The sequence below is a fragment of the Thermobia domestica genome, chromosome 1 (assembly GCF_964235325.1).
Source record: "Thermobia domestica chromosome 1, izTheDome1.hap1.1, whole genome shotgun sequence".
In the NCBI taxonomy this organism is placed as follows: Eukaryota; Metazoa; Arthropoda; class Insecta; order Zygentoma; family Lepismatidae; genus Thermobia; species Thermobia domestica.
This window is the reverse complement of record NC_137454.1, coordinates 106,104,119-106,125,699: the sequence shown is the minus strand read 5'-3', so window position 1 is coordinate 106,125,699 and position 21,581 is coordinate 106,104,119. Positions and strand designations below refer to the sequence as shown.

Sequence of the window (21,581 nt, the reverse complement as noted above, 5' to 3'; positions counted from 1 at the left end):
AGACCATCCGAAAGTAAAATTCGAAGAACAACATTGGACCTTTGGGTAAATTGGAGCTCTTTGAGAATGAAAGTGTTTCCCAGGAAATTGGCTAATGATTTGTTGTTGATAATCGAGATTGAATCATACAAAGGATTCATATCCATTATAACATAGGAAAGAAGTATGTATGCACGTGCATTCTGCGTAACGAGAAATCCATTGGAGGAATGGCTATATAGTCATTATCAATGTGACCACTGGAATCTAAAGATATGACTGATTACTTGCTGACATAGGAATTGCCATTGTCTGGTAGTTTCAATCGTGCACCAGAGCCACATCTAGTAACATAGGAAAAATGATAGGAAATGAAATCTTTCAGTTTAACGTCCCACGGTTATGCCCTAAGGAAGTGAATGATGATGCAAGAATTGGTGGAATGAAAAGTGGGAGGAAATGGGAGCACCCCGAGAAACCTCACGGACACGATGATGTCAACTACAAACTTACTTGGCCGGGGTCGAACCACCGATCTTACGCACCAGAGGTAAACGCTCCAGCAGTGAACCTCCGTGCACTCTAGTAATACAGAAATAACAGTGAGACGCATTTAGGTGTTTACTGTAAGATCAACTCAGTGACTGTACAATGTACAGTACATTTAAATAAAATGGACATTGTAGTTTTTTAGTAGTGTTTGTGTAGATTCAAAGTAACCAGTGCTCATACAGAAAACATGTAGTGTGCATGCACATATAGAGATACCAAGCCTCATAAAAATGTATTTTTCATTCATACTAGAGTTCTGTATTGACTAACCAATATCATTTGTACTGTGATTTAAAAACTATCGACATTTCAAGTTGATGAAAAGTACATTGATTATGGTTTCATCTCATTGCTCCAATTTTTGCTGTCACATGTAAACACACACTCATATCAACATCACTCTTAACGCTTTTTAAAGATACAATGGATGTCAACCTCTTGCACGCTTAGCAGCAACTTCTCCAGAAATCACTTTCATTCACACAGAGTTCAAATTCTACCCGGCCCTCGAATACGTGGGAGACCCTGGTTCTATTTCCGGCGTGAGTTCATGTGGTTCGGATTCCATATTAATCAGTAAGTCCCGTCTCATATAGCCTCGCTGCAGAAAGGGACGTTAAATTCAAAATCAACTCAACTGTAACCGGTCCTCTTACTAGTGCGCACACATCTTTGGTGCACAGGGTCTTAGGTTTTATTTCCACTGGGAGAGTCTTGAAATTTGTAAAACACACTACTATGGTTTGGATTCCAACTTAAACTGTAGGCCAACGTCTCATAAAGTCTCGGTGCTGAAAAGGGACGCTAAAATCCAAGTGACCAAATCCAATTCTGTCCAGATCCAATGTTACTCTCTGAATTTCATCTGTGGGGTAAACCTTGAGAAAACAGTCAAAATGGGATTCGATCCCAAGACTTCCCAATTTTAAAACTTCAACATTAACCATTCACCTGCAGTGAGGTACACTTCTTAAAATGTAAGTGCCACAATCGTTCTTATTTACTTTTGCGGCTAAATAAGTATAAAGCAACAACAGCTAGTTACAGCATACCAAAAGTATGTTTTGGGGGAGAGATCGGGGCTCATGATGGGGAGAAAAGTTTTCATGTGTATTTGAGGATGAGTCTTCATGTGGTTCATTCGTGCAACACACAGACACACACACATACACATGAGCTTGCGCAATTCACTTCCGCTGTTATCGACAGCAGCATCGTGCACGTGGGATATTAATATTGCAGTGGCTGATATGACAGGGGATCCCCAACGGAACAGGACACTCCCTGGCAGCTGTTGCTCCCCGCGGAACAACTCGAGGGAATCCCCAGAGAACCCATGACCTGCAGGAGTCGTCACGCGTGACGCTGTCCCCGTTAGCTAACAACGCAGGGCTGTGGGCTTGTGTCGTTACCTCAGAAAACACACCGCATAAACAATTGATCGGGGGAAAGGGGTGGTGGTGGTTGTGGTGCTTCCAATTGATTCATCTTTACCAACGACCTCACAACACGACGATGAGAAGAGAGATGAGTACAAGCAGCTACACTGAAAACCAATGATATGGAAAGACAGTCAACATACGTTATATGTAACACATTTTTATGGTTGTATATATTTTGCATGTTTCTTTCAGTAAGTTTCAAGCAAAGTTAATTTACATTCTAATTTTATTTATTTGTATGTTTTATGACAATTTATTCACCAGTCAGCGAGGTTGGGAGCAACCTCAATGTTAGAATTAAGTTTACGTAGTCCTGACTCCTATTTGTTAAAAACCATATTTCTTTTTTCTCAAGCAGAAACTAGAACCAACATGAAATCATGTAAGATAGGTCTACGTGAAGCTTCTATTACGTAATTTCCATTGATGGAGCTAAAACGAAAATCATGGATGCATACAGTGCATCAGAGTAGGACTTTACAATTGTACTGTGGTTTAAATATTAAATTAAGTTGTACAATCATAGATTGACCTCACTAGCATTTATTCTATTTAATTTAGTAATTATTCAGCACTACACATGACCTTTACATGTAAAACTAAGGTAAATAATAATCTATTTGCAACACTTTTTATTAACAGATAAATCGTATATATCCTCTTTTCTTTATACATCAGCCTCCCTTAGAAATTATTCTTCATACATGCATTTACAATCCCATATACAACTGTAAACATGCAAATATAAATTATTCCAATCACCACAATATATTAAAACTTCATAAGGACAACTCTTGAAAAGCACTGAAAAAACATACCGATTAACAAGCTACTGTTCTTCAATAGCACTTTTAACCAAAACTTTTCACAACTTTCCACAACAATATGCATTGTTCGAGTGCCATTGGCAGAATTACCTGAATTAGAGTTGTAACGGAGTGGAGAACAGTCCTGATTAGTCGTTATACGGATTAAATTTTGAATTTTCTTCTTAATCAATGTGAAAATTATAAGGGAAGTCTTTTACTCTTCTAGGCTACTTGATGATTTCGTAATCAAGGGTTGAGAAAATAAAATAAAAGAAGCTGGTCGTTCAAATATTGTTTATCCCTGCATAATTTTTTGACCGTCCTTTAAAGTAATTATTGGCACACGGTCAAGGTATATGCGAATAAACTATATCTAAAACACACTGGCCATTTTAGATCGTATGATACCCAGTTTTTGATATTGACCATTGTTTGCCGTTAATGTTAAATATTATGAAGAGAAAAAGAACGAATCCATTGAGAGACATCTTCTAAGCTATCACCTAGTGTGTACGATGGTAGAACTCTGGAGCGCATATACTGTACATGAAATCCAAGTTTGTCTGTTCGAAGTCTGATTGTACTTAATGGTTCTCACATTACGACATAATCAATATACATAATTTTCTCGGAGTATTTCTGTCTCCATCTATTTCATGACAACACCAATTAGTTTATTTTGCCTTTCACGAAGACAAAGTGAAATATATTTATCTCACATTGGTAGGTGGGTCCATTAAGGCAGCAAAGAAAAGGATATGTGGTCCCGGGGAAAGCTGGAGATTAAGGAGCTAGACTGAAGGGATGAATTGAAAATTAAAAATTAGAGGTATCACATATGCAAGAATTGAGTCATTATAGCTTCATTACACAGATACTACTATCTCAAAGTGCAAAAACGCGTGCGAGAACTATATATTTTACATATTACACGAGAACTGTGCATTGTCCTATTGCTTTAACCCTTTAGTGGGCAGTGTTGCTCTCGAGCAACATCGCATTCTATTGCGTTAGTCGCACGAATCATAACTTCAGTGAATATTTAATTGGCATTATTGTTTTCATACAATATTCATATACATGATTTTCGGGTCGCTTCCTTAGATATTTCTAATCTTCAACAGGGGACAGTCAAATTTAGTATTGTAGAAGCTTTATCTCCTACGTTCCGCGAAAGTTCTTTTTATTATTATTATTATTATTATTATTTCTGGTTTCTTGCTCTGCAGGAAAATATTTCAATGAAACTGTTGGTAGTTACTGAGGGTATTCTTATGATATTTTACCATAATAGTGCAATGCTACTCAGTAGCTACACATAAGACCTATTTTATGGCAATGTTGCTTTGAAACAAACACCCTGTATTTTGTAATCAAAGTACAAAAATACTTTAAATAATTACGAAATTATGATCAGAAAGACATGGTTCAACCATAAAAGCAAACTGAATATTTTAATGGTAATGCTATCAATGCTTGCCTATCAAAGGATTAAGAAGTATATTGCGAAATGAAAATGGCAGTTCAACACCGTTGCAATACATCCCTTCCTATGTATCAAGATGTTCTGAAAATCAAAAGATATTCTACGTACATCATACATATTCACCCATGTAATCAATACCAAATTGAATGATAGACTAAATCTGTTGTCGAATGAAAGAGTTCAATTTGATAAACTTCTGTATGAAATAATGCATAATGATCATGTATGGTAATTATTGTTTTATTACTCACCTGTACCTTTTCTACTTTTTTTCATATTTTATTTCTATTTTCTTGAAATTCTTATGTTACCATTAATTACGTAAGCTAAGAAATTGTTATGGGCTTATGGCTGTTAGGTCTTCCGACAAATACTACTACTACTACTACTACTACTACTACTACCACTAATAATAATAATAATAATAATAATAATAATAATAATAATAATAATATTAATAATAATAATAATAATAATAACAACTCTGACCTCTTTTGATGTCAAAAAGCCACGTCCTTGACGCAGGGTAAATACTGTATTTACTAATCCCTCATTATTTCCAGAGTACCAAGTCTAACAGAAGATAGTACAATTTATTTTAACCGCTTAATGTATTACAAGTGCAGCATTTATGTCATCTGTAAATTAAGTTAGAGATTGAAGTTATCATGAATCGATCCCAGCCCCCGCGAAGTGAACTTTGTGGTGGACGAACACCGCGGGCGTGGATTTCCTCGGGGTTCTCCTGTTTCCTCCCACTTTCTTCATTCCACCATTTCATTCATTACTCATCATCACCGTCTCCTTTAGCCTAGCCGGCATAACCGTGGGACGTAAAACTAAAAAAAATCTTAAATCCAACGTCGTCCACTATATATAATACATAAAGAGAGAAACCCTCTCTCTCTAGCCTATATACGTATAGGGTATCTTCTCTTCTTCACGTACGACCTCATGTTTTGGTGCCTTAACATACATATGTGTGTAATTGGATGTTTCTCATAGTTTTCCAATCTAGGACCACTGATATTAATGGTGTATATGCTTGTAGGCATATCCATCTTCATCTTAAATTCCTCAATAGTTATGCAACCTTTCAATAAGTAAATTGTGATCAGTTGCATAAACGTGCAGGATGAAATTTCAATTTACTTTCCTTTTTTTAAGTAGGAAGGTGATGTAAAAAATACCACTTAATATCATCAAGGAACATATGTTGTTATGTATATTTTCCTTCTTTCTTTTTAGTGTTTGTTGTTCAACAGAAAAAAATATGAAATCATGTGCATTTGTGTTCTGAAGCATAATATGTTATAGGAAAAGGTCACCCATAAAGAATTAAATAATGTAGTTGTTGTTGTTTTTTCCCTTCTCTCTCTCTCTCTCTCCTGAAAATTTTCATTGTTATGAGAGGTGACGTCAAACAAGCAGAAGCTTTTACGTTATATAAGGCGTTCGTTGGCTGTTTGGTTGATGGAAAGTCCTTCAACTTTTGATAACGAAGTTGAAAGACAGGTGTGTTTTATGTAGTCAGATATTGGTGCCATTGTACGTATTTACTTTGTTCAGGAAGAAGAAGAATAATAGAAAAAAGAGAACATGGTGAAACCGCCCAATCCTGAAGCAGCCAGCAAGCAATACGAGAGCCGAGACGAGCGTGACTATGCCATATCGCAGGGGATCCCCAAGGGATTCCCCAAGACCTGAAACGCGCGCTCTCTATGCCCAGTTATTGATACCTTGGGACCAATAACAATGGGGACGAGCCATATTCCGAATACGATCTTTATTGCGGGTTCTACCACCACCCTCAAAAATCCTTTCGCCCTTCCCTGAAAATATAAAAAAAATCTGATATTTTCCTCCCCTTTCCCCCCTTCCATTGATTGGTATATTCTTCTCAACGGCGTGTACACTGACAACTGCTGCATGTCTGGAGAGGGGTTTAGGGGGAGTGTCCTGTGGGAGAGAAGGGGGATAGGTGATACGCACCATAAAGTCGATATTTTGCACTGGCAACTTGGAACATACTAAATTAAGCTGAAAGGAATCTGGTTATACAGCATTCGATCTCTCGGAAATATATTAGCCTCTTTATTTCCAGCATTCTCGTACGCAGAGTTGTCCGTGTGTGGTTATCACCAAAACCACATTAAATATTTAGCGAGACTTAACAGGTTGTTAATGCTGTAGTAATAGTAATGGAAGCAATGAAAAACATCGTAATAAATAATAATCATAATTTAGAGAGAATGTCAATCAACTTCAATAAGAACAAAATTAGACAAGAAATTTAAGGAAATTTAATTTAATTGCAAGAAACCAGCGCGAAGGGTTGGTATTAAGACTTTATGTTTTTCGTTAGTATATTATTGATCATAATAGTTCGTTAGTATCGTTAGTATATTATTGATAATAATATACTATATTATTGATCATATATATAAAACTCCGGAGAACATTACCTCTCCTGTTCCCCTAAATGACGCCCCTGACATCTAAACACGTTTTAAAATATTACTAAAATATTTAATTTATTTTCTAAGTTGTTTGTAAATTGTCCTCCAAAAATTAAATTTTATATAAACATTTCAAGGGAAGGAGGAAATGGAAGGAGGAAACAACGAAGTTTAAACTTATTTTTATACACCACCTCTGTAGGTGCGAATTCAATAACTTACAAAGAGTGATTAGATTGGACTGGGATTGATTGGATTGAACAGGCAAACCTCTCTCACTTCTACAGTCGGTGTTCTCGGTAAGTTATTTCCAGGCCTAATTTAAAAGCCTTTCGGATATTGAGTCTAAGTAACAACAATTTTACATGTTTAGATCTTTGCCATCTTTTATGGTATTCATTACATCTGCTTATTGTTACTTAAAGCTCTTTTCAGGTGAAAAGCAGCATGGGGAGTAGCCAATAGTGCGCGATATTTGGCGCAACGTTGCCAGATTGCGGACTTCCCTTTCCCTTCTCGCTCTTTCTAAACCTACTGTTGTAGCAAATGAATTGACAGCGTTATTCATAATGTTAAAAATGTTATTCCATCACTGTCTATGCAGGAAATATAAATATGAGCTAAATTAATTTTCTTTTAATTTATTTCATTAGAACTGCTAAAAGCTTGTCGACTATTCCATCCTTTTATTACTGTCTTCTATGATAGTTTGTATTTTGTTGCTATGTTAGCATGAGTTTTAAATTTATTATAACAAGTTGCAAATTTTGTTAATCACTATTTCATAAAATCTTCTTTTGTAATTTTCCTTTATGTTCTGCAAAAGATCATCCCCAGTCTTCCTGTCACATGGTTAGATTCCTCGTTGATTTAGAGAGCCTTTCCTCCCTGAGGACTTCATTGGTTCAGCACAGATGAGTAACACAAACAAAATGAATTCTAAACTGTTTTTAAACTTTTGGAAATTAAGTTTTTGCTTTCCTTCCTCTGATGCGAGCGAATTTCTTTCTTACCTTTTTTTTAAAAAAATAATAATTATAAACTCTAAAAATAATTTTTGGAACCCTTTTAAAAAAACTGGTAATCATTTTCTAAATACACTTTCAATAGATCATGAAAACAATGCAAATTTTATTTACGGAGAAAGAATTCGAGGAACACTTTATACGAGTGAAGATAAAAAGTCTTGTTCTTGCCTAATTGTATCAGCTCTCCGCGTCTATGCTGTCAAATTTGCTTTGGGTGCCACTTAGATGCCTGCTTGTTTGTTCAGCAATTATGAGTTCATACACAGAGAAAAATCCGTTTTCCGGACAGCGGTATATTGTACAAATATACGGTATCCTCTTGCTTACTATAGAAATCAGTACGGAGCATAGGCACTGCCCTTAGATGTTACATCATGCCGTTGCAGGATGTCTGACATCTTACGGTTTTCCGTATATCACATGCATATACTTATGTTACCTTCGTCAGCTATATGTTATATACGTCCATTTGTATGTGAGATTCTGACCGCCTACATTGTTTCATACGGAAGGTACGTATAGATGGAATACTTATACAGAAAGTATTATAAAACATGCGTTTTCAGTTGTACGTCTGCTGTACGTTGTCCAAAAACTACAGGAATTACGTATGTAACCTATCTATTTAAGTACGCCACCTACATTTTTTTCTCAGTGTATGTTGAGCAGAAGTATAGGCAGAGTAGGAAATTAGTGATGAAATAGTCAAACGTGAAACACGAAGAAAAAATCACATTGGCTGTTTCGAATAAAGAAATGGTTGTTTTAAAATTGTATTTCGAATGAAATAGAATCTTTTACTTTCTTTATTTACACTACTTGCACTATATTATACACACTAAAATGTTTGCTTAAAAGTACTTAGTTACATATACATCTACAAGCAAAAAGAGCTCAAGTACTGTTAGTAAGTTATTTTGTTTACTAGCCTGTGATAGACTGGGTTCGATTTCATATAAGAAGGAAATATTGAACAAAAGCTTGAATCGAAGTCTACTGCTGTTATGCGAGACAACGTATTCTAAAGATTTTCACAGCTGCTTTATATGGAAGCATTTAAAAATCTGTGTCATGACAACCAGTGCACATAGAAATATGCGGTTTACACGTATCTACTCATAATTAATTTTTCTAGTTGCTAAAGACAGAAATTAATATAGTAATACAATATTTCAAGGTAGCACGTCTGATATTGACAACATTCTCATTGGTGAGAAAAGTCAGTACATACACACTGCATGCCACAAATTGACGACAACGTGTGACTGCAATTGAGGAAAGTAGACAGCCTACTCAAGGCCATCTAACTTATTATTTGAAAAGATCTATGAACTCTAAAATATAACTCCTATACACGAAGTTCTAATGGACTTACGCTGATCAACTGGTTATTTTAGGTTGGACTGTGTAATCAGTACATCGCTAGTACTGTTGAGATTTAAGCCGAAGTTCGTTACTTGTTTCTTCAGATAGCTCCCAGATTCTTCTCACGACACCAGTGGCGGATCTAGGACAGGGCCGGGGGGCCTAGGCCCCCAGTTTATTCAGTATTTAAGCTATTGTTTATATATTTTTGAAAGTTTATATATACCTATCACAGTCTGGGTACTAGCTGCCCCTTCCCCCCAGTGTTTAGCTTCTACATCCGCCATTGCACGACACTTAGTAAAACAACACACTTTTATCGTACATCATAATTTATTTTTAAAAATTTTCATAGAAGTTCATTTTTCTCGATTTTCTTGAAAGTACGCTCACGCATATCAGGCGTATCAGGATTTACGCTCACGCATATCAAGCGTATCAGGATTTATGCTCACGCATATCACGCGTATCAGGATTTACGCTCACGCATATCATTTTGTTCCGCTTAATAAGATCTATCAATTGATGTAGCTCTCATCTATGGAGAGTTTTTTTTATATGTTAATAATAATATTATAGAATTTCTTGAGGTTAGTGGAATTACGCCTGGAATTTATACTGTTTTTTTAGTGAATTTCTACAGACTAAATTTCAAATCTGTGCAATTATTCACATTATCTATATTTATTTTCCAATTAATAATAACTTATAGCATAAAAGGAATAATTTATCGATTCGATGTTAAGCAAATATATATTTTTTTTTCGACAATCAAACTCATCTCGTGATAAACTTCTCTTTCTAACTGTGCTGAAAGGCTTCGAATTAAAGAAAAAGTTGTTATCAGAATAAAACACCCAGTATGGTCCACACATACACGCACAATCACGCACACAAAAACTTAATAATTTTATCATTCCCATGTGTCTAGTGGACGGCACATAAATATGATAAGGTCAGCTGAAGAAGGTCTCTTTCCAGCCACCAGAATTTGCAACTAAACCATTGGCTGGAGTGGACTGGAGTGGAATGACAAAGGTTTTTCACGGATTAAGTCGTCATTGTGATTAATTTACATTCAGCGCAGGAAAAGGGGGCAGGAAAAAAAGGATGGGTTTCCTGGCAAATTAAACCTCTGAGGGCTTCTCGTGATAGGATCAACGTGATCTAACTGTCCGTTTGTGGACAACCACTCTGGACTCCGTTGACTCTTGGATTGCTCCAGATAGTAAAACGTACTGGATGTTCTAAACGAGAGTGAAAAAAAAAAATTGAAATAAAAGGCACATGGTTAGCACATTTTGATATTTGAAATATCAAGACGGATTTCTTTTTTCATTTTTATTTCTCATTGAGCGAAAATATTCGTTTCTTGTTAGGTTGGCTTCACATAAAGAACTGGTCAACTTAACAAAAATAATCCATGTAAGTTGGCCAGGTCAGGTATTTTGATTCATTAATGGTTAACAAAGAATTTAAATAAAAATAAGAATAATTTGAAAAAAATACAAAATGATACGTAAAAATGAAGCAGGCAAAAAAAAATACTTTTAAAAACTAATTTTCGCCATAGTTTCTAAAAATGTTGTTGCATTAAAGTTTACATACAGAATGTCTCAGAAAAATTCACACACTCTTTAATTGTGCATAATTCTCAAATGGATTGACGGAAACATCTCATTCTTGTAATATTATAGTTTAACGTTGTTTTGTTACAATGCATCCTGATAATGGTTTCATCTTATTCTTTTGTGCAGGCTGCAAGTGGGAGGCAACATGACTGCAACGCGGACATTTGAAGAAAGAAATGATGAAACGTTTGCAAAGATGATCGTGTGGGCTGATGAGGCCATATTCAAACTCAATGGCACCAGTTAAATGACACAATTGTGTGTACTGATCCATTGGAAATCCAGAAATTCATGTAAACAAAGCCGTGAATTTACCGTGTGGTGTGGGTTGTCTTATCGTGGTCTGATTCTGGTCAGAGCCGTTCTTTTTTGACAGCGGTGAGAAGTACCTGCAGATGCTAGAGGCATCCATTTAGTCTCCTGTCAAAGACCTTTGTAAGGGCGATAGGTTTTATTTCCTACAAGATGGTGCGCTACCCCACTACCGTAATACTGTCAGGGAGTTTCTCAACGAAAATTTACCCGAACTATGCATAGGTCGAAGAGGGTTTGTGGAGTATCCCCATGTTTCTCAGATTTTACTCCTCTAGACTTTACGTATGGGGGACAGCCAAGAACGTTGTTTATGGACAAAAGCCGTGTACAATCATAACCTACGAGAGCAGCCATAGAACGTTCCTGCGCAGATATAGAACTTAGCACGTTGCAGTCAGTAGTTAGTGTAGCAAATCGGCGCCTTTGCTAGTGTATTGATGCTAAGGCGAAGCTTTGAACACATAAAGTATTATCAGTTCTTCACCACGAACTGCAATGTAATAATCGAACATTAAACGAGTGTTTTATCCAGACATGTTAGGAGGGGAAATCACCCCAATTTGCAGAATCCTCTCCCAAATTTCGAAGATATAAGTGTAACGTATAGATGATCTATATAATCTTGTTTTTTCTGTATCAGATTAAAATTTCCCATACAGATTTCCCATTTTCCACTATGTTTTTCATTTTCGAGTCTTTTCTTAAAAACTTTAAAAAACTCAAAAATTCTCTTTTTAAAAAAATATTCATGGTATAATTTCTATAATTCTAATTTATATAATTCCTATTTTCCCTTGAATGCTAAGTGAATAGTTGCTAGAATTCCCTACAAAATCCTATGTTTTCTGAGAAGTTGGACAGTAAGCAGTGTGTACAAGCACAATAGAGAGATAGAAAGTAACAAGTGTGTTGATGTGGTACATTTGTGATTTGCGAGGTGTAATGCCTGGAGTATTTTTATTTGTGCATTAGAATTTCTTGAAGTATACGAAATTTAATACGTTATGTTGGTTTACAGAGGGGAAATACACGTGGGTTTGCTACTAGATCAGTGACGTACGCAAAAAAGGGTTTCCGGGTTTTAACTCCCCCCATTTAATAAGATATTATAAAAATATATGTACACTTACCGTACTAAGATGTTGTATACGTAAAAATCTGGAAGCTTGAACTCCCTTTGACGAAATTCTGTGCACGCCACTGCACCAGTCAATGTTAGTGCTGTTAGTTCAGCTTGTATTACCTTTTACAAAGATACATCAATAACAGAAGGTTTAGCCTCGGATCGTACATTCGTATCGAAAGGTTCCACGAACTGAAGTAAGAATACAGAAAATGATCCAAAAGATAAACGTTTGAAACATAAACAAAACAAATCTCAAAGAAGAGTTCCTGGCAGTCATTGGAAAGCAAAAAGAATGAGGATTCAAAATACTTCTGTGTATTCGTTCCTGCTGTTGAAGTTAAGCGTTCCCTTTCAGCTCCAATGCTATAAGAGACGTGGACCTACACTTTAAAGTAAAATCTAAACTACCATGATCCCAAATTTTAATATTCTCCCACCGGGAATCATTAAGAATAAAATTCTCCGTCCAACGAAGTACTATAAACCTATCATTAATCTTATATAGTGCACAGTTGGATCATTGTGGTCAAATAACGAATTTATTGCTCACAATCAGTAGCCGGAAAACGTAACGTATAGTACATAAGCAGTACCACAGTCATCGAATTTTGGAAACGAGCGGAACCAGCTCGCCGACTCCAGGGATGTCCCGGTGCTCGAGCACACTCCAGAATTTTTGTGGAGGTGCTTAGCAACTTACACAAAGGAGAGAAGAAAAATAAAAAAATGAGAAAAAAGTAAAGAAGAGAAGAAAATGTTCAATTTGCTTTATTGTATACATTGTCATCATACAAAAATGTGCGCTCGAATTTTGTTCTGTTTAACTAGCTTCATTGGCCTTCTTTCCTTCCAAAATCTATAAATCCAAAGATTAATGTTCAGGAAAGCGTGACGAGAACTAAGAAATGGAATAGAATCCTGGAACCTCCCTGGTTACGCTGTCGTATAATAATTTAAGAATATTTTCTATTGAGAAAGAAAGAAAAAGGAAACGAGAACAACAAAGAGACAAATACGAAAACTCTACATTTTCATTTTAAAAATTATCTAAAACTGCATTTTCAGATGGACCAATTTTAAAATTTTCTAGGCAGGTCACTCGCACCTCCCGCTAAGCCTCGGGTGTATTCCATACCCCCAGCTCCCCACTTGTTGACTGTAAATTAGACAGACCCCATGATTTCCAAAACTTGGCGAGCATGAACGAATCAGTGGTTGTCAAATGAAACACTAGAAGACATAAGAGCAAATCCTGTTCTAAAGGGGATAGCTGATAAAATAACCAAATCCTAGCTCCGCACTTCAGGCATATACTTTCTATTACAAAATTTGTAGTAGAGATTTTAAGTTTTGAAAAATTACTTAGGTAAAGGAATAGTGTAATAACCATCTTGTTCAGCTACCAGTGCTCTCATATTTCATACTTAGACCTACGTAATTTAGCATAACAGTATGTGTATCCTTGTAGAAATTTCTGTCTATTCTTGTAGAAAGAATAAAACTAGTATAGATGTCATTTCATTTAATCTCTTTTCCCGTGCACTTTTCAATAACCTGAACAAAAATTTTAACACTTTATCAATTGAATTATGCTATTTGTAGAAATTACAACCTTGTTTATCTTAATACTATATGGTGAGTATATAATTATATAAATTTCACATACATTTCTATAATATATAAGCAAAACGTTTTCCTTGCTATATTAGACAAGTGTGTCTTCTGCGGACTTCTTCACTGAGATTTGATCCACCTTTCCCATCAAGTGGTTCTATCAAATCTTCCAGTATCTACATACCGATGGCAAAAGAGAAGGCGCAAAAAAAATGGAATGAAATTTATCGGCTCACGATTATACCATGTAGATTGAAGGACACGGATCGTTAATGAAGGTGAATAATTATGAGAGAATTTGTATAACAATAACTTGGAAGGATTACATACTTGCATAGCCTGGAATCGAACCAGAAGCCCCTTGCACCAGAGGTGAGCGCTCTACCACGGAACCACCGTGATCTCAAAAGAGTGTAAGAGTGTAACCTTCAGAAGCTTCCTTCTTATTTTTTAAAACTGAATTCAATTTGAATAAATATAAATTCAATACTATTGTTAATGTAGTGTATGTAATATCCAAAGTGTCCATAACACATACTTGCCGAAAATAAACTGAACAAAAAGAATATACACTATGTCGTTCATAGCTCACATCAGTAGTAGAACCTTCATCCAAAAAGCAAGAGACTAAGTTTCGATTCTCTACTGGTCATGTGACGTATGTTTGTCTTACATATGCCTAAAACAGAAATCAATTCAAATTATTATTATTATTATTATTATTATTATTATTATTATTATTATTATTATTATTATTATTATTATTATTATTATTATTATTATTATTATTATTATTATTATTATTATTGTATTAGTTCTTAGATATTTTACTTCATATCGCTGTCACTGTTGAAGTTTTTGATTTTACTAGAAATATTCTGTTATGATAGTGAAAAGTTAATTCACAGAACAAATGCTTAGTATGAGAAATGATTGTATTCGTTATGTTTTCCAATGAAATTCATTTTCAAGGATATTAAACGTGAACACGGTTTGCAATCGTAATCGTAGAGATACTTTAAATGCTAGTAAAGAGCTTGTTAACAATAATGATTCTTTCTCTTCCTACATTTTGATTTTCGAAATTAATATTTTTTTTTACCTATTATATGCTTTTATCGTGAATATTAATTATTATTTCTCTGTAGGAGAAGAGTGGGAGGCAGAATGTATGGAGAAGAACTCGGAATCAGTTGCTGAGAATTCTCTTCCGAATGGTGACTTCGAAAATAAAGGTAAGTTTTAAAAATCATAATATTTTAGTAGCACATATTGTAGACTGTAAAATCGGCCATATTCAGCTTGACCACAAATAGCTTATATCGCAAATCCAACTTCAGCTGGAATATTTGCACATTACTGAATATTTTTTCGTTTCTTTTTAAAAATCTTAAAACTACGCATTCACTAACTTCGAATGTTCGAATCTGCTTCTGGAGCAATCTTTCTTAATTGATTTGGTATTTGTTTAAACTAAATATTAGAAGAAAGTTGTGATTTCATTTTAATCTCATAACTTTTATCTCTAAATAAAAAAATATATGAAAAAGAATAACTAAAGAAAATATTTTATACGTATTTCAAAATTTAACATGCCGATTATCATATAGTGCTTATTCTTCAAGCAAAATACGTAAATATGTCCGATGTACCCTTTTACGTGTTCCTCTATGTAAAAGTAGGTATTTGTTTGTTTTTCTTTCTCAAATCCACAACGTTGGCTTGACATACTTTATGTAACTGCAGGAAAAGAGAAATCGTAGACTAGAATTTTTAAAATGCTTTTCGTAAGGAGTGAAGGAGTTCAAAATATATATAGTATATCTGAAGCCCCTGAAGTTAGACAACCCAAACAACTTTACTGTGTTCCAGGTTACATCCTGTTCAGTGAGTGCCAACAACCAACACTTCTGTTAGTAGGTAAAATGATGCCTCACTTGCCACCGCTATAGACACACCAAAATTTGCTGTTTTTGTGCGTTTTCCATGGCGTTCCTGAATACCAGACCCCAATATCATTGAAGCATTTTGAAATTTTCCCTAGTAGAATGAGGATTCGTTTGACAACATCTAAATGTGGCCACAAAAATCGAAATTTCTCGTTGAGATTACCATCCAATACTTCCATTTATCCATTTCATGAAGAGTAGAGACCGTTATATACCGAGAAGAAGGAGTAAGTTTGTTCTGAAATTTTAGGGCATTCAAGATTTCTATTTAACCACTTCATGTTTCTTATGATGGAAATAGGAGCTTAGATTTTATCATCGAGATCCGCCTCCGCATTATGATAAGCTAATTCATACATATATGTGTGTATGATGTAGTAAACAGTATATAAGAAAAGTAGGAAGCAAATGCAGCAGCCAGTGTTGGTAGTTGAGCTGAGCTGTCATGTCATGTCAACTGCAAGCGAATACAGAACGTAATCCCCTCGAGTCGTATTATTGCCACGTACAGAGAGAGGGGAAAAGAGAGAGCAGTCATGAATCCTCAGAGCGAAATTATTGCATGTGAAGACCTCTTGTAAGTGTTTTTTAACAAATACTATCCTTATGTATATCCAGAACCAACCATATGCCACAGAAAAGCTTTTTGGCATATTATGCTTTGACTATAAACTACAAAGGCTAGATTTAAATCCTTGTCAATAAAATTTAATGATAAAATGTTTTTAACCTTTGTCCATAAAATATAATGAATTGTATAAGTATAAACTGCTATAATATTCACAAATATTTGATTGAAAATCCTTCATAGTTGTAAAGTGGCAAAAATGTGTGAAATATATTTTTTTTTTATTCTATGTTGAAAATTTTGTGATCTAGAAAACGATGTTTAAACAAATGCCCATTCTTTGTTGTTATTAGTTTCCAGGGTATAGAACTGTGAGATACTAACACATTTCGTAAGATAATGTTAGCGAAAAAAATACCGTTTGATGTGTAGTTAGCATATGCATGGGAGACAGAAATTAAGATTGTTTCGATATTATCATAATTTTTGTGTACAATCTCCGGTTTTTTCTAAACCCAACAAATATATGTTTTTAAACATTTATGCATCGTATTACTCATGCAATATTCAAACCATGTTCATTAAGAGTTTTTAACCCTTGCACTACCAACGGGGGAGGGGGGTACTTTGTGCCCGCCACGGTAAATATTTTTTTTTTGTAATTACTTTTCTAATTGTTTCTTCAAAATTGCAAAAAAAAAGAAAAAAACGTTATCGCTCAACATGTTTAGCTAAAGCATATACCTTACGGTGGTGCAAATTGAACTTTAATGAGTCTCATAAATTTCTATTTTAAGTTAGTAGGCACAAAGTACCCCCTCCTCCCTCATTGGATGGAGATGTGATTGACATCTAGAAGGGCCACTCCTAGATGGCAGTATAATAAATAGGTGTTAGTCTTATTCCGTGTACTGTTCACTTCAGTCACTAGATTTTTGAGAGAATTCTATTTTTTTTTTTTTTTGCAAGATATATTTAATCTTAACAGGTGGTTACAAAATAACAGTCCGTGTTACCAAATAAAAAAAAAGTAGTGAGGGTAATTCTTGTTTTAGTGAACTTTTCGTCTTTAAAAATTATTAAGAAGTTGCGATATATGTCAATCTTGTATAAATGAAAATCACAAACAAAATAATATGAAGTATTGTTTCTTGTTTTTTCAATCATTTGGAATTTTATGTAACAAATGACAAATAGCTGTGGTGTCACAGATCCTGGCTCGCACCAAATGAGCTTTGTGGTAGACAAACAACGTATACGTGAGTTTTCTCGTGGTTGTCCCATTTCCTCCCACTTTCTTCATTCCACTATTTCGTTTATTTATCATCATCACCGTCTACCTTAACCGTGGAGCATAAATGTGGAACGTCAAGAAATGGCCTCATCATGTTTCCATACTACATGTTATTTACCTAAGTTTTAATCAGAAAATACCTTTCATATATAGACACATTTCAGTTCGAGCATTTTGTGCAATGCTATATGAATGCAACAGTCCTTTTTTAGTCTCCACAAATGTAACTCGATGTCTAAAATTTGGGGAATACTTTTTTTTTTTTTTCTTACTAGAGTTCAAGTGGGTGAGAAAAAGTTGAGATATGAAAGCAGCAGAATGACAACTTTCTCTGAGAGAAAGAAAGAAAAGAGTGAAACGAGTGAGTATAAAGAGAAAGAAAGAAAGAAAAGTAAAAATTGGGCTGCATAATACAATGAGGTTTCTTGTGGATAAATGGAAAGCAAGTGAAATACGATGACTTTTCCATTTTCAACCGCCTTCAATTTTGCATCATTTTCTCCTTGGGAGAGAGGGGAGAAAAAGAATGATACAGAGAGAAAAAGAGAGAGAGAGAAAAGAAGGCACTATCATAGCGAAACGTTTCCTTCAGCTTTCTCGTGTCTCAAAGGAGTTTCTATTCCTCGTCTACTTTTCACTGTCTTTCACTTCGGCTTATTTCATTCTTTGTTTCCACCTGTGTGTTATTACATCCTAAGTTATTCTTTTTTCACTTTCTTTCTTGTTTTTTAAGTTCTCTTTAGACTTTCCGAGCTGAAGCAGTTATGCGCACTTCAGAAAGATATCAATACCTTAACTCTAAAATTTCTTCTTTACTCAGAAAGAAAACTGAAAATGCTAAAAGCATTTACCTATTAGATTCAATTAGGTCTATGTTTTATTGTATTTTTTTCATTATGTCACAAAGACTTATTAAATGAATAAGGCTAATATAAGGAATTCCATAAAAGACATTGCTTTTGTACTAATGAAGCAATTTTTAAAAGCAATCAAATCTTCTAACAAACGAGGATTTCACAAATGTGTTTTAAAATATGCAATAATATTCAACGTATATAGCACCAAATAATGAAAAACAAGATTTCGTTTTCAGCGAATTGTTTTGTAGTATGCTTTAGAGCAGTGGGTTTGAACCTGGGGGGCGCCCCCTAGGAGGCATAAGACTGAGCAAGAGGGGCACAAGCTATTTGGAAGAAGGAAGCTGATATTGTTAACAAAGCACTACTTGGAATGACCATTTATAACTTAGCTGTAGCAAAGTTCACAGACGCTATACGTGTGACATTTTGTGTTTATCTGGGTAAGAAGGGATCCGGAAAATCTTAGGATTTTACGAAGGGGGCGACAAATTAACAAGTTGGGAACCCTGCTTCAGAGTTACAATAAAAAAAGAAAACCTACATGATGTCCTCTAGAAATAGGACATTGAAGAAATTTTCTTCCCTCAGTTTGTAGCGATACAATTGTAATTTTTACTGATATAACTCTTTTAAGAACTATCACTACTATTTAAAAGCATATACTCGTAGTCAAATCGGTGGTTATATTAGCTAAGTTGAATCACATTCATTGAACTTGTTTCTTGTTTCTTGTTTGGAGTAGTATAGTGTCAGTGAAGTCAATACTAAGGCTAGATGAGACATGGATCTACTGTTTAAAGTGTAACTCGAACCATAGTAATAATATTGACCCAACATAGACTCACTCCCAAACAATCAGATCCACTACCGTGTTTCAGTGGACTGGTTGGAGTATCGTGAATCAAACTTGCTGTCACAATGTAACTATTTGTTCGAAGCAATTGAAACTTGTGTATGATAGTTATAACACTTTTTAAAAAAAAATCTTAACCGACTTTACACGTAACCCACATGTTTAAAATACTCGTAATAGAGACAGTATAATGTACTATGAAAGTGTTCCGGAACTTTGCATTACAAACCCTGTACTATTATGCAACCATAACCACACTAAGGAACGTGTGGTTGCCTATAAGAACGTTATTTTGCCGTAATTAACTCACAATAAGCTGAAGTGTTTCATAGACTAGCTCTGGAGATTACCATCGGATCCTAAAGAAGTTTATCTGGGACCACTGGGAAGGTACTCTTTTTAAACAAAATAATGAAAATCGGTGCACTTACTATCGGTAGACCTATATCATTAAAAACCGTAGAGACAGTGGTTGTGAGTCACAGAGGTTTGATTCTGCTTCAGGGTGACACAGACTGACATATTGCTAAGTACAACTATGATACATACTTGATTGGTAAGTCCTGACACATCTTCTATATTCCCCGGACATTTTGAATCACCATTTATTCCGTCCGTTAGACAATCACCTTTGAGAATAATAGCCCAAAGCGTCGACAAAGGTACCCATGCACTGGACAATTTCTTTGGTTGACTGCTGAGTTCTACCACTGGAATAATCACATTTGCTCGGGCGTTGGGGACAGGTTATTGTTGATGATTCGGACTATTTCTGAGTTTCAAGTTATATCTTACATACCATCTTTCTCTTCGTAGAATCCAAATTCGATAGAAGTATTTGGATATCCAATAATAGCGATACTACATTACACCGTCGGCTTAATAGGCCTACAGCATTCGCCAGAACCAATGTCAGCATATTACAGGGATGACAAATAAGAAGAACACAAAATAGAACGCCGGCGCTCCAACAACCTTTCGCTGTTTTATGTCGTGTTATATACATAATATTTAATATATATATATATACAGTGGCGGATCCAAGGGGAGGGCTATAGGGGCTATAGCCCCCCCTTGAGGCTCAGGCATACACTGGATAAAATGGGCTTCAATCCTGCTTTACACTGGATAAAACGGCAAAATATGGTTTAGCCCCTCCCTTGATCATATCCTGGATCCGCCCCTGTATATATATATATATATATATATATATATATATATATATATATATATATATGAATGGGTGATTGCAAACCATTTCAGTGTAACATTTTTGTCAAAATTCAGCTAAGTTCATAGAGACATCTAAACACTAGGGAATTAGTGTGGAAAAGAAAGCTAAATAGAATAATGTTATTGCCACAAATATAATTGTTTACTGCACTTTTCTTAAGAATCTTACAGGATCAATCAAGCTTAAACTTGTTTTTCTCGGAAACAAGATTTATGCATTTATACCGTTTTGTTTTTCACCCATTCATATGTAAATATATGTAAATTGTATTCAGTATTATCAAACCATACTTCTTCTTCTTTTGCAATAAAATATAGAAGAGAACTATAACATCGGGGATCACAAATGGAACACACTGTATACAAGCAGAATCCATTTTCGATATCATTGTATTAGGGGGGAGGTTTGAACCGGGCCAGCCTCTCCTTGCTTACACCATTGTGGTTACATATCCCTTATATCGTGATACCTGTGTGGTTACATGTCCCTTATAGCGTGATATCCGTAACTAACGTAGAAGTTAATTAAACCAAGTTTCAGTTGTAGAACTAAAATATCAATTTATCAATTAAGATCTAATAGTGTCAAATCAAATAAGGCTTTAATTATATAAATTAATGCTAGTGACAAAGAAAGTTATACTTTCTTAATGCTACAGTATTTCCTTCTGGTGATCTGTGAACGTTCTATAGCTCCACAGCAATGACTTACCTTAGACAATGATATTGCACAAAGTTACAAACTAACACAGTATTGAATTGGCACCTGCTTACAACAGTTGATTAAGAATAGATTCTATCTAGCGATTGTTTTCCTCAATTAGCTATGTGACATTATAGTTTCTTATAGTAGATTTACTGGTAGCTATAATTCCAATTGATCCATGGATCAAGTCATTCTTGGCAGGCTATAGTGCTGATATTTGAATCCAGAACATGTTTCCACTAAAGTTAGTATTATTTTATAAGCTGACCATGCGGATAAATTCTGCTATTATATGCGAAATCAATGGCCGGG

The 21,581-nt window shown here is 35.0% G+C and overlaps 1 protein-coding gene across 1 annotated transcript in view; it reads left to right on the top strand.

Annotated features, from left to right (window-relative positions):
- Positions 1–21,581, top strand: part of L (zinc finger protein Lobe) — an 813,940-nt gene that overhangs the window by 124,753 nt on the left and 667,606 nt on the right. The window contains exon 2 of the mRNA XM_081761539.1: positions 14,955–15,041. Coding sequence (XP_081617665.1) covers positions 14,955–15,041 — 87 coding nt within the window. The remainder of the gene's footprint in view (positions 1–14,954; positions 15,042–21,581) is intronic.